The 14,465-nt window shown below is 48.4% G+C and overlaps 2 protein-coding genes across 2 annotated transcripts in view; one reads left to right on the forward strand and one right to left on the reverse strand.

The window, feature by feature from the left end:
- Positions 1 to 566, reverse strand: part of Arp6 (Actin-related protein 6) — an 81,513-nt gene extending 80,947 nt beyond the window's left edge. The window contains exon 1 of the mRNA XM_077636593.1: positions 227 to 566. Coding sequence (XP_077492719.1) covers positions 227 to 303 — 77 coding nt within the window. The 5' untranslated portion in view covers positions 304 to 566. The remainder of the gene's footprint in view (positions 1 to 226) is intronic.
- A 232-nt stretch (positions 567 to 798) lies between these two features.
- On the forward strand, positions 799 to 10,015 carry LOC144103887 (tubulin beta chain-like). The gene is made up of 6 exons (XM_077636594.1): positions 799 to 960; positions 6,529 to 6,637; positions 6,702 to 6,812; positions 7,287 to 7,731; positions 8,903 to 9,339; positions 9,732 to 10,015. The coding sequence occupies exons 1-6, from the start codon at positions 904 to 906 to the stop codon at positions 9,911 to 9,913; spliced, it is 1,341 nt and encodes a 446-aa protein (XP_077492720.1). The 5' UTR covers positions 799 to 903; the 3' UTR covers positions 9,914 to 10,015.
- Positions 10,016 to 14,465: the final 4,450 nt, after the last annotated feature.

Raw genomic sequence — 14,465 nt, forward strand, 5'->3', positions numbered from 1 at the left:
CAACGTTTCGAATAAATACACTGATCGCAAGCACGGAATTCCGAAGCCCGACGGTCGCCTGTGGAGTTCTGAGCACGAGACATTTGGCTGCGTCTGCCAAACAGAGCCGCGGATCGGAGCACAGGAACGCAGTGACACTGCCGCACTTGACGCCAAGACACGCGAATGTCGAATGCCTGCAATATTATACCTTATGTTTGTTCAAACTCCACGCTTCGCCACTCACCTGGGAGCATTTTGCGTCGTGAAACCGGCTTTGATCGAGCCCCCGCCGTTGTCAACAACTAAACAGTGCGCCGCCATCGCGACGTGACTGAGGCGCAAAGTTGCTAACTAAGGAGCAAATGCGCCGCTAAAACTGCTTATTGTTCTTCCACAGTTGTCTAGATTTTTCCGCGCTTTTTCTATTAACACGTAACAAAAAATTGGATCAGTTTTTCTTTGAAGCTGCAAAATATTCTTTAAAAAAAAGGCACAGAAGCAAGCTGTTAGAAACAGCGGGTCTCTAATAAAAGCAAGAATGCTGAAAAATATGTTCTGCTGGCTAACCCGCCGCTTGAATGAAGGCTGCACACAGGCGCCTGGCTTTTTAAAACAATCAACGAAGCATGTTACAAACGTTTCTGAGATTGACAGCACAAAGAGCAGCCGCCGACGAAGATGTCGCTGCCGAAACCGAAACAAACAATTGTAGTCACGTGGCTTCTTTTTTCCAACCAGAATGCGCCTTTGGAGTCGAGCGCATTGATTGGTCCAAACATACCATGTGTTGAATTGGGGAACCGGTGAAAACCAGCCCACTGGCCGTTGGTCTCGTCACTTGCCGACACATCCGTGGTTGTGTCGTCTCGCTGCTGGTTCTCCTGTAAACGTCTTCCGTTCAAAACTCCTCCAAATCCGATAATGCGTGAGATTGTGCACATTCAGGCCGGCCAGTGCGGCAACCAGATCGGCGCCAAAGTGAGTATCGCCGTACCATTGCTTCGTTCCAGGGTTCCAGTTTTCTCTGGCGGTGGGCCGGTGCTGCGGAGGCGAGGTTAGGCCTAGCGGGATGTCAAATTCGCGCTTTGCTGCCCGCTCGGAGCATAGCATGAAATGACGGCGGCCGTAATTGGACGCCGTCGGCGAGGTCTTTTCACCTTAATTGGCGACGTTTCGAAGGTATCTTTTGTTATATCCTGAATTCGCTCATCGTTTGCGGTGAAACAGCGGAAGCCACGCCCGCTAACAATGCCCCCGGCGCGATGACCTGGTTGTGACCGCCGTTGTCGAAAGCCGGTGCTCGGGGCCGTGACTTGGTTCAAAAGGTAGCGTCCTTCGTGCCTTGTTGGTTCGGCCTCGCGTCCTTGCTGTGAAGTTTGTGCATCTCCCTGCAACTCCGTTCTCTCAAATAACCGTAGCGCAACTCCTCGTTTTGAGAAAGTAAAGAGCCGGGTGAACTTCGGGCCCCTACGTCTTAGTGCGTACAAGTAAATTGCCAGTCGTGACCTGTCCCGTGTCCTCATTACGGCACCCCGTCTTGCGCGCATTACGAGTCAGACTTATTTGCAATCCCATTACGCACTCGCATAGGCCTTTTCCTTCGACTGCCAGAACCCCCCCTCCCTTCCTTCCATCAGCACCTCCGCCTCATCAGAGACCCGGGGAGCATTCTCTCGATTGCAGTTCTATCTGTTAATCTAGCATCGCGACGCTGTTCAGTCGACATCGCGACGTTTGGCCAGCTCTTGTAGGCCTTTCTAGTTTAGCTTCTTTTTTTTTTTTCAGTCATCGGCCATTGTGGCCGCCCGGGCAGTATTTCCTTGTGTGGCGTCCATTTTGTCGAGCTTCGCTTCTAATTTGGTAATGGCTGTCGGCGGTCTCCTTACATGGCATTGCGTGGGCTGGCGACTTGACGCCGTAGTTTGTGGGCGCGGGCTCCGCAACTTTTCCGGCTGCGCGGATTTTTTCGCGGCGGCTGCCAAGAAAGCGCGCGCCTTGCGCCGACCCGTGCACACGTTTCGAATTGGCGGCCGTTGATTGGCTCTTCGCCATTGGTCACCTCCGGCCAATCGGATTGGGAGCCGAGATTTTTCAAATCGTTCTCCCGCTGTGCGACCGTTTTTTTTTTACTTTCCATAGGCATACGTTGCAAGGACGTTTCCCTTGTCGTGAAATGACCTTCCGTATAAGCTGTTTTGCTCATGGCTTTTATCTTCCCAATTACGTGTGCTGAGCTTTGCGTCGCCATTGTTCGGCGCTTGTAGGTTACCGGAGCGTAATTCGGTTGCGCACCGATAATGGCTGGAGGCTGCTTCTGTCGTAGCGAAGCACTCAAATTCCTGTCAGTGATAATGGGCCCACGCCCAGTTTTTATCGATTTCTTCGGCCCATGAACTTTGGTGCTGCGAAATTGCCGTTCACGTAGGCAGGTTGTGATGGCATGTCCTTTTGGCGTAACCACATGAACTGCAGTCGCACGGGCATCCCAAAGGCCTTTGAGAATAAGGATTTCCATTCTCAAACGCACATGGTTCCAGCCTTGCTGGCGCCCTTTCGGGGCCTTTGCAGCCCAAAATAACGGCCTTCGAGAGCCAGCGTAGTGTAGGTAAAGAAGAAAAATGTCTTAGCAGCTGTCAATTTATAAAATTTGTCATGAACATCATGAACATGGTATGAGTTTACATTTTATGCTTACATCTGCGGTAAGTGCTGCTGCAGTATGAGTACCCATGGTTGCAAAGTCAACAAACAGTATCTGTTGTTGGTGGGTCTTCTGCGATGGAAGTCAAATGGGAAATATTTGCAAGCTCAACAAATGCATAAAATGCTCCACTCCAGTATTAGAACTTATTCAGCTACCTAATGCTCTGTAACGGGTTCGAGATCAACTGTCATATCAGGGCTACACTGCGTTGCTGTTTCTTTGCTAAAAGGCCTGCAAGAAATGCTGTTACATGTTTATTAGTCTCCTAGCAATAACTGGGTATCTGTGGAACAGTTCTAGGGGCCTTTCAAGTTCATTTCTTGTTGCTAATACTGGCATCCGCCCTTATCGTGAGCCGCTTTGGGTTGTTGCTTGAGAAAAGTTATTGCGCATTAGGAGTAGAACTATGACATTAATGATTGCTGAACTACTGCTTGGTGTGTTTGGCAGAAATCGGTGGCTGTGTCGATTTGCAAGGTTTTCTAGCTTTGTTAACGAGCCAGTGTTGCAGAAAATTGGACTGCCGTTTACTGCGAGCGAAAAATTAACAAAGATCCCCAGAGTAGCAAGTGGGCCAGCTAGGTCATGGGATCTTGTAGAGTTGTCACAATCTGACCACCGGATTGTGAGTAAACTGCCCACTGTGGCAATAAAAAAAGTGATTGGATGCTCAGTGAGAGCAACCTGAGTCACACAAGGCCCGCTGGTGGCAGCACCTGCCATCGGAGGGCATTGCTTAACTGCCGCGCCACTGCACTAGGAGTGGTATGGGGAAACCCGGGGTCTATGAATGTGGAGACCAATTCTGCATGCAAGGGAATTAATCCATTACGCTTTCACGTCATGCGTTAAGGTGGAGTTTCAGTGTCGGTTTTTTTTATCAAACTAGCTGAGAAAAAATTTGAGTAGGAGGCATCCCAAATGAATGCAGGCTTACCTTTTATGGTCTCGTCCACCTACTTTAGTCCTTGTCTGGGGGTTATCTGCACACTTGAGTGCTATCCTTGTATTTGCTTTCGCATAGTAACTTCTTTGACACAGCATTGTCATTGCTGGCATGAGCATGCCTGTTGGGCTTGCTATCTCTGCCATACTGCTCCATTCTTTGCACGCGTATTCATCCTGCTGACAGCTCCCAGATCTTTCTGCCGTGACTCACGGTAGTTTTGAGTGCCACTGGTGTAGTAAGGTGATCCTGGAGCTCCTGCAGTGATGTATCTGTTGCTACGATCCGCTTCAAACCCCGGTTATTCTTTCGCGCTCTACACCTCTGTGCAGGATGGTGGCGCAGTCGGTGGCAAATGCTGTACCTCTTTATCATTGAGGAAGAGGCTCAATGAAAATTTATATTAATGAAGTCGCAGTTGTAACATCTACAGGCAGTATGTAGTCTGCTACCTCTCAATATATCCTGTTTAGTTTCATGCAAAACTTCCTTGTGCACTTGTATATATTAAGTCATCCAAGGTTTCCATTGAGATTTTCCAAATTGCATGTCATTGGCTTTTTTTGATAGTAAGGATTGCATTAAGCGCAGTTCTCGTTTTGGTCATTACACCACTCGGCTCTAGGAACCCTAGTCCAGTAACTGGTGGATGAGGCGAGGCGCTAGTTTCACCCTTACTGCATTCCTCAGCACTAAGTGCATGCATTTTTAAGCTTCCACCAGCACATTTTCTTGAACACCTCCCTGTAACGCCTTTCATACTATATTGCACAAGTCCACAAGGATTTGTTTTTCATGAAGTTAAAGCCCCACTTGGAGTTGAAACACGTGCAATGGTTTTTCCTTCTAATTTCATTATTGCAATTCTCAGTATCAGTGCATTGCTTTTTGCCATCTGCTGACGTCTTGAACCATTGGCTACCTGTACCTCCTGTTTGGCCATTACTGTTGCTCGGCTCCACTGCAGGTGTCTGCCATCTGAGTTCAGAAGGAAGTTTAAAAGTCCACTGTCCACACATTGGCAACCTTTGGCCAAGTCATGCTGCTGGAATTTGGTACATGTGGCCATGTTTGGAAGGGGGGCGGGGGTGTTGTTGCAGGTTTCAGTTTTCTGAGGTGAATTCTTCAGAAATTTAGAAAGGTCCAGCCAATTGCTAGGTTCTAGCGATTGTGCGGCTCTTTTGCTTTGTGTGGAGCAGATGTATTTGGATTTTGTGTGCATGGCCAAACAAGTGGGTTGCCTGCCTTTCGCTGTTCAAAGGCTGTAGTTTCTCCTCCTGTGACCGCCTCTAGGTGGGAGCCATCGGTGATGACTGCACGGCAGTGGGTCAGATTAGTTGTCTCGCATCTACAAACATATTGCTCTTCCCTAAACGTGCTTTGAAGCTGATCCCATGCTTAGCTTGCGAAAGATAGCCTGGCCCTTCAAGAACAGGGGAGTGGCTGCACATTCCACGCTATCTGGACATTGCTTTGTAGCAGCCCTCTTGACCACTCATGTGAAGCTGTTATCATTCTAGGCAGCTACAAGCTATGCAGCTCAAGCAGTGCATGAGTCCTGCTTGGCATTCCTTAAAGTAATGGCAAAATTTTGATTCCTTTTTTTGTTCTTCCAATGAAATGCAAGACAAGTGTGTCGAATTCACCTTTGCCACCTTAATAATCTATAATTGGATTCTTTCTCGTGCTGCTTCTGTTCTAATCTTCTAGCATGCCCTCTGAAGCATTTAATCCAGTGCCCCTGCATTACTTCCCTAAAGTGCCTTTCCTGGCCTCAATAATTGAGCCCTGGACTTGTTTTCTTTGCTGTCTCGCAACACCTCAGTAGATTTTTGGGCCCTCTGGGACTGTGGCTGTCTGCTCTTTTGCTTTCTCTTCTCACCTCTGAATAGTTCTTTAATGTTGACTTGCATCAGCACAGTTCCTGTGTTTTTACTATCCCATTCAGTTTGCATGTTCAGGTGGCATCAGAGTAGTGTGCAGTTCTGCTCTTCACCTACCATTCAATGCTATCACGATGGGATGTACCCCCTCGCCACTTTGACTATGTAGTATAGAACCTGTAGTGCACCCTATTTGGCAGGATGTTTTGTCGAGGTTTCCTGCCAATGCGTCCTCACATCTGTTCAGAGACGACTGTACTATTCATTCAAACGGGTAGTGTTTGGAGATCTGCTTCCTGTGATTTCAGCTTCATCTGTTTGTCCTTTTTTTTACTCTGCACATCCTTACTCTCTTTGAGATTCCTTCTATGGATGGCTTGCTGACAAGTACAGCTGGCCAAATGTTTAGCTAGCATGCATAATGGCCGCTTTTTCTGCACTTTGCAATGAAGTAAACTTGTGGAAAGCTTACTATTAGACGCGGGCTTAGTGAGCCTGTACATAATTTTATATTTTCAGCAGTATGCTCGGTCCCAAGCTGCTAGAGCATGGAAAACGTGGCCGTCAAGCATGCCAGCTAAAGATGGCTGGCTGTACAGTGGCTTTGCAGGTTTTAAACTGTACCTGTCCATAGTTTTTCTTTTAGCTCCACTAAACTGCATTCTATCCATGCTATACTGCTGTGAACAAGGAGTGATGCATGCCCAAGAAAAATGGGTGTGCTGATGTGTGCATTATGCATGTATGCAGCGCAACCTTCCGTGGACTTAACAGGCAAAGCTGACACACACCGAAGTTTTTTTTTGTCATCTATGCATCTTTGCAACACTTCACGCAAATAGACTCCGATCTAATACTCATTTTCGTTGATTCTTACTGGAAGAGCTGCGCTGCTGTGTTATGTCCAGATCTTGGGCTGGTTAAAAATTGGCCTGTGAGAGCAGCAGGTGTTGTGCCTTTTGCCTCTGAATACTACAGCCCATAACTCGTGCACTCTCCTTTTTTTTTTGCAGTTCTGGGAGGTCATCTCGGACGAGCATGGCATTGACCCCACAGGCAGCTACCATGGGGACTCTGACCTCCAGCTGGAGCGCATCAATGTGTACTACAATGAGGCTTCCGGTGAGGTCCCGCCTTTCTGCCATCTGGCACTCTGCGCCTAACTGGCTTACTTTCCATCTTTCAGGGGGCAAGTATGTGCCACGTGCCATCTTGGTGGATTTGGAGCCGGGCACCATGGACTCTGTGCGGTCTGGACCCTTTGGGCAGCTTTTCCGCCCAGACAACTTCGTATTCGGTACGTCCATACTGTTTTTGGGGCTGTTGGGAGGCTTCCTTGCTTTTCATTGGCTCCTCACGGTGAAGTTGGTATTCGTACGGCTCAAACTACGCTCTAGTGAGATGCCTAGCCAGCTGTCCACTTTCTCGGCTTGCTCAAATTAAACAGCACTATAGATTGCGTGGCACTAGTTTAGTTTATTCCATTCTAACAAGCATGTGTCCAGGGATTTTATTCTCGACAGGGTCTGCGTTGTAATCCCAATCTGGTCCTTTGCACTGTAGTGCACTTTGCTCTAGCTGTGCATTGTTTCAATGCGTAGATCCATTCCTGAGGTTTATTTTTATGCATTAGACCTCTGCCAGTCCTAAAGCTTGCTCAAGCATATGCTTCGCTGCCTGTTCAGTATGACGCTGCTTCTCACTTGGTCCCTGTGTTTCAGTGCCACTGTGTACCACTGTCCCACAATGTTTGTGGCTTCCCTTCATGCAGGCCAGAGTGGTGCAGGCAACAACTGGGCCAAGGGCCACTACACAGAGGGTGCGGAACTCGTGGACTCTGTCCTCGATGTGGTCCGCAAGGAGGCCGAGGGCTGCGACTGTCTGCAGGGCTTCCAGCTGACACACTCGCTGGGTGGAGGCACCGGGTCTGGCATGGGCACCCTGCTCATCTCAAAGATCCGTGAGGAGTACCCTGACCGCATCATGAACACCTTCAGTGTTGTACCCTCTCCTAAGGTGTCGGACACCGTGGTGGAGCCCTACAACGCCACCTTGTCTGTCCACCAGCTGGTCGAGAACACAGACGAGACGTTCTGCATTGACAATGAGGCCCTGTACGACATATGCTTCCGCACCCTCAAGCTGACCACCCCAACCTACGGCGACCTCAACCACCTTGTGTCGGCCACCATGTCGGGAGTCACCACTTGCCTGAGGTGAGTGAAGGTTTGCTAGGTCCCTGCATAGGAAAGGCACTCTTAAAATAAGGTGCCTAAATTGGAGGCCGCCCCATCAGGACAAGCGGCAATGAAACATACTTGGTGTTGTAACGCTCTTGAGAAGCCTTACCTTAGTCACTGGGAGGGCGCCATTTTAATGCAGTAGCAAACTGAGTCATTGGTAGTGCTGAATCCTGATTGGTTGAGATGGTAGTGTTGAAGAACAGTGAAGTTTCGCTGAAAACAAAATGGTGGTGGTCAAGCAGATTGAACCGGCTATCGTTTAGGCCGGGAGCTGGGCACGCTACCTTTTCATCACTGAGGTCTGTATGGTCGCTGGTATGAATGGAGGTCTTGTATGAGCGCTTCTCATCACAGAAGGCAAATTGCATTATAGGACCACTTGGGCAACTATGATCACTAATTAGTTGCCAGGTGTGGAGAGTATGTGATGACAGCAAAGATTTCAGTGTTTGCAAAAGGGTGTGCCACACCCCCAAACAAGTGCAGGGACCCTTTAGTGCTTTAGTCGTACTCTTGAGGTGAATCTTAGCTTTTAAATGGCACATTGCCACTGTTTTTTCAGGACCTAACGAATCTTGCGTGAACAGATTTATTAACAACTTATCAAAAATGAAAGCTGCTCCCAGGATAGTAAACGTCCTGGAGTTTTTTTTTTTTTTTTTGCCGCAGCTCGTAGCGTGCACTCTGACTCCAGAGCCACAGATTACAAAAATTTTATTACGCTCCATCCTCATCTGTGCTTGCCAGACTGCCACAATCATTACGCAGTAGTTTCATCACATATTTTTGAATTGATGGGTTCATATTCATGCTACGAACATTTAATAAGTTTAATGTTTCCTTTATTTTATACTGCAATGAGCACTGCAGTTATTCATTCCTGAATTGCAGCCCACGTTCATTTGCCCATTTAGTGTGCATGTTAATCTTCAGCCCTCCATTACTGTTTTCTATAGCCCACGAGCACCATGCAAACCCTGATTGCTGTGCATTGCTGTGCTGTTCTTTTTCCTTTCGATCTGAGGCTTCTGTGCCCCTGCTGTCAATGGCATTGCCATCTTTGGAATGGTAACGGGGCACCTTGTATTGCTTTTTTGATGCTTCTGCGCTCTTGGTGACGTTCCCCTTGTTCCTCTGCAACCAGGTTCCCTGGCCAGCTCAACGCTGACCTGCGCAAGCTGGCAGTCAACATGGTCCCCTTCCCCCGTCTCCACTTCTTCATGCCGGGCTTTGCACCACTCACAGCTCGTGGCTCTCAGCAGTACCGCGCCCTGACCGTGCCAGAGCTCACCCAGCAGATGTTTGACGCCAAGAACATGATGGCGGCGTGCGACCCAAGGCACGGCCGCTACCTGACTGTGGCAGCCATCTTCCGCGGCCGCATGAGCATGCGCGAGGTGGATGAGCAGATGCTGAATGTCCAAAACAAGAACTCCTCCTACTTTGTTGAATGGATCCCCAACAATGTCAAGACGGCCGTGTGCGACATTCCACCCCGGGGACTCAAGATGTCTGCCACTTTCATTGGAAACAGCACTGCCATCCAGGAGCTCTTCAAGCGCATCTCTGAGCAGTTCACAGGTTTGTTGCTTAACATGCATAGCAGTGCTGCTTTTTCTTCCGTCACAGAATTTGTGTGGATGTTTGCCTTTAAACTGAATCTTTGCTAAGTTAAGCATTTGTGCTTTTAAAATATACAGTTGACCTTTGGCAATCCGAAATTCACTGGGTCTAAAGTATTTGTACTATGGATTTTTGAGCTGCTCAATTATACGGAGCATTTTCAGTACTCTGTTAAGTCCAAACAATCGGATCTGCAACTGCACTCTGCTCTAGCTGATCTGTTGTAGGTTCAGTGTTAGCTCGCACTTCATGGGCATATTTGTATTGCACACGCTCCTTGGTGCTAGCTTTCCTCTTGCAAATGCTGGTATCTGTACCACTCGATGACTACATGTCATTCTCTCGTGCAGCCATGTTCCGGCGCAAGGCTTTCCTCCACTGGTACACGGGCGAGGGCATGGACGAGATGGAATTCACAGAGGCAGAGTCAAACATGAACGACCTGGTCTCTGAGTACCAGCAGTACCAGGAGGCGACTGCAGACGAGGAAGGAGAGTTCGAGGACGAGCCAGAGGCTGACGCCGAGGCCTAGACCTTCCATTCCCCACCTTCTCCCATCCCCGGTTGTTCATTGTGTTCGATATTTTCTCTGGCCTTCATTTTTTTGCGCTAATAAATTATTTTGTTCAGCCAATCCTCTTTTTTTATGTTGCGTTGCCACGTATTGGACAGAGCCAAAGGGCATTGTCAAGAAAATCTTCAGAGGGCCAACTGTACTTGTAGTGGTGCCTATGCAAAGGTGTAAGTTCTGCTACCAACATATGGTGCTGCGGTACTAAATGGTTGCTTCTGATGCTGCTGTGCAGTATTGTGTACACTAATGAACACAAATGGGGAGAACATTCCTTCCTGGGGGAGAATTCAGATCAATGCAGCTTTGGCACTGGTGTGTGCCCTGTTAAAAGTGGGGCAGCTTTAGTTACCTCATGGAGAGCAGAGCTGCATTGTGTAAGTGTAAATCGAGTTCTGCTCGCATGCAGAACAGTTTGGTATACGTTGGTAATAAACTGTTAAAACGATCGGCGACTTGAAAGCAGTGCAGTAAGGGTTCAGGATTCAAGATGCATGGCATTGGAGCCAGGAGAATTTGTATAACATGAATGGGACAAGTTCTGCGCTATATTTTGGCTTGAACGAAAACTAGCATCGGGGCACGCGCCACCATTCAGTTTCAAAGGAAACGCCCGCCCGTGTTATTAACTGTTGCCTCGCTGTTATGCATAACTATGGTGCGAGCTCGTGTTAATCCATAATGCTCTAGAGCACAAAGCACGCGGGATGACGTGGACACCGCTGTAGCGCTACGTTAGAACTCAATTTTAATCAAAAAAATTGCGTTAATGTGGGCGTCTTGCGATTGTCTAGTGTACATAACGACTATAAGAACCGTGTCTGCAAAGAACCCGATTCTGCTTTCGTCAAGGCAACTAAAGCATTTGAGGTTCATATTTTCGCTGCTTACGTAATCTCTATCTGGCCGGAACAGCGCGGAAGCCCGCTGCCCAACTGCTTGGGGTGTATTCGCGATAATTTTAGCCCAGGAGACCTGTAGGCGCAGAAGAGCGGAACGCTGCTGCTTCACTCTGATTCTAGCCCCTGTTGCAAAGGTATTTCGTTTTGTAGACGATTATCTCGTCCTTTTAGATCAAAGTGTGGAGAAAGGGAAAACCTTTGTCTCGGATGCAATAACGAGTTTCAAGCTATGTCTGAATCCGCTGCAGGTGATGGGTGAGGTCCCTTTGACGGTTTCCAGATCGGTGGCTTGCATTTCAGAACATCACGCATACCCGCGGGCTTTGGAAAGTGTGTGTGTGCGGGGGGGGGGTCAAGGAGAAAAGGGGGTGGTCGCCCTCCGCCAGTCTCCAAATGCTTGCACTGATATCAGATTTCTGCTGATCAACGCTTCAGTCTTACGACGTTATTACTATAAAGATTGACGGTGCTGAGCTAGCTGGCGTCGTAGCCAGTCTTGAAGCATACTTCGCAGAATTAAAACTGTCTCTACGCAATTTTTTATTGCAATCCATCACTACATGCACATGAGTACATCTATAAAACTGCCCATTTCAACGAAATACACGGTTTGAGCAGTGTACGATAGGAAAATATACAAACTGGAATAAACATGAAAGTAACATGAAGTCTTGCCGCCTCCCCCCTCAGAAAGATATTTCGGAGTCTGGGTGCTGAAACCAGTTGCATGCCCTTCCGTTCCGCCCACTTCGAAGGCGAGTGGCAGTGTCTCTGACGAAAGCAATCAAGAAAGCATGTGTTCAGTGCACTACAGCTCTTACGCACAGGTAGCCCGTCTGTCTCCGGGCGGTTGTAACGAGGAAAAGACGAGGTGTTCATAGCAACACAAGCAATAAAAATTGTGTGGGAAGAGAGAAATGGAGGAGTGGTCAACTGTTCCCTACGTGTGCACAAACTGCCACACGGACACTGAATACGCGCCGCAGTTTCGACATGTGTAGACGTCTGCTCGACTGCGCTGCAGCTACGAAAGTTGTGTGCGCGCATGAACTGAGGCTATGATGACGACATATATGTAGTGCGACTAAAGACACGCAAAAAGCCTTCCGCTGTCCTGCGGCAAAATTTTCGTAGAAGACAAGGATAGATGCCTGAACGAATAAGGAGTACAACGTTAGCGGAATAGTCGCAGGAAAAGCCTTGCGAACCGGACTTCCTTCGCTTTTTCGTTGTCAGCAGGCACCGACAACTGCAGGAAGATGTCTACATACATGTCTAGACTTCGAGAAAAACAGGTTAGCTGCCCTTCCGTTGCTGTGAAAACAAAACAAAAAAATTGGAATCGCGGCTCTCGATGACGCGGCGCGCCACGTCATGCATAGTCTTTGTGGGCTGTTGTTCTACGTCGTCAGATGTGACCAACTCGGCGCTTTGGTGCGAGCTTCCTTCGTGCCGCCCCCATGTGTTTTGCGCTGACAAAATACGTTAATGATACGTTGGTCTTCCTGCCGCGGTGCCTCTGGTGCGTGTTTTATTTTCCAGGTATGAAATATACAGGCGGTGTTTCAGTCGGCTGCAGTTCTCCCCGCGGTGGCTTAGCAGGAATGGTTTAATTCTGGCGACATTTCGGTTGAGGGTAATGAAAACTGGTTTTGGGGGAAAGGAAATTTCGCTATATCTGTCTCGCATATCGGCGACGCCCAACCGCGCTGTAAGGGAAGGGATAAAGGAGGGAGTGATAGAATAGGTGCCGTAGTGGAGGGCTCCGGCATAGTTTCGACGAACTGGGGAACTTTGATGTGCACTGCTGACATTGCGCAGCACACGGGCGTCGATGCGTTTCGCCTCCATCGAAACACTGCCGCCGCGGTCGGGTTCCAACCCGGAAGCTCCGGATCGGTAGCCGAGTGCCGTAACCACTGAGCCACAGCGGCGGGGCTAAAAACGCACTTTTGAATTGGTTTTCGAGTCCGGCAAATAACGCCAGGGGGAGCAAAGCGCGACCACTTCCTCCCACCTAATTTAAAAGCCACCGCTGGAGCCGTAACTCCGTACAACATCCGCTGTGAACCTAACTGAAGGATGAATTGGCGCTAGCATCTGTAGTAAAGGGCAAGATCTAACCGCAAGGAGCTTGTAAAAGGAGAAACGGTCTCTCACTCTCTCTCTCTCTCTCTCCCTTTTGAATTTATGACTCGCGCGGTCGTTGCAACCGCCACGCATCCATTCCGTGTGTTTCGCGAACTCCGTCAGTCGCGCGTTACCTCGAGCGCTGTCGCGTGATTTGAGGCGCTGGTCACAGACACTTTGGCGTCGTGTTCCTTCATGCGTTAGTGATGTCGGCGCCGCGACAACTGCGGTGGTGTTTCGTTTTGTGCTCTTGACTTTCGAAACTACGAAGAGTGCAGCAAGACGCGTACGGATACGACGGGGACTCTGCGCTCGGTTTCTAGGGGGCCACCGCTCATTTTGGCACCGTGGATTATGAACAACGACTTAGCCACTGCTGTTGACGAAGCTGTCATCGGGATTAATCGGTCCACCAGAACCGGCACATCGCGGCAACTCATCATACAACTGTATGTTAGCTGAATTTTATTGGTGTCGCATATGTCAGCAGAGAGCAAAGGCCATTGCGTGATAGTGGTTTGCTTTCACGGTTTATATAAACACTAAACAATTTTTTGCAATTGTTGACGATTGTAAGGTACATCATCCATGCATTAAACTGTGAACAGACTGATCCATTTGTATTGTCTGGAAATTATGCAGGAATGATTGCATATGTATTGCGTGAATGATACACGAATTGATGCACTGAAAATGTCAGTTGCGCCATTTAAGATAACCATAACACATCTGATGCTTCGACACACATTATCTGCATTGTACGGAATGCTGTAACATAAACATGTTGGGTATTGTCAGAAATATCTCTTTCCGACTTAAAATTACGGAAAGGATATATATGTGTCAATAAAGCCTTGAAAAATGTTCTCTGTTCTCCATACCTTGCCCAGCCCTGCGGTTACCAGTGTTGACCAGCAGCGCAACCGTTTTTAACATGCTACAACAGCAAAGAATAAGTGTAGGAAAAGCCAAGTAAATCGCGGCGTGCAACCGCGCTTAGCAAGTGGACAACGACACATCCACCCACCTCCCCTAGCGGGCCCGATTTTGGACCAGCCCGCTCGCGAAGCAGATGCCACGCGAACACCCCCCGCACCCGCGTGTTTCGGTCGTCCGTTGCCATGGAGATAACTCGTACACCAAACGCTATGAACGTAACTGAGGGAGGAATTGGCGCTACCGTCTGTAATTCGTGACCGATGGGAGGTATACGAAGTTTCACCCCTCTCGTGAAGCCCCCATAAACCAATATATATATATATATATATATATATATATATATATATATATATATATATATATATATATATATATATATATATATATATGTGTGTGTGTGTGGGGGGGGGGGGGGGGGTTACGGGGCTTTAACGTCCCAGAGCGACTGAGGCTACGAGAGACGCCGTAGTGAAGGGTTCCTCGGAAATTTCGACCACCTGGGGGACCTTTAACGCAAACTGACATGGCACAGTACATGGGCC

Source organism: Amblyomma americanum, chromosome 9 (genome assembly GCF_052857255.1).
Source record: "Amblyomma americanum isolate KBUSLIRL-KWMA chromosome 9, ASM5285725v1, whole genome shotgun sequence".
NCBI classification, from domain to species: Eukaryota; Metazoa; Arthropoda; class Arachnida; order Ixodida; family Ixodidae; genus Amblyomma; species Amblyomma americanum.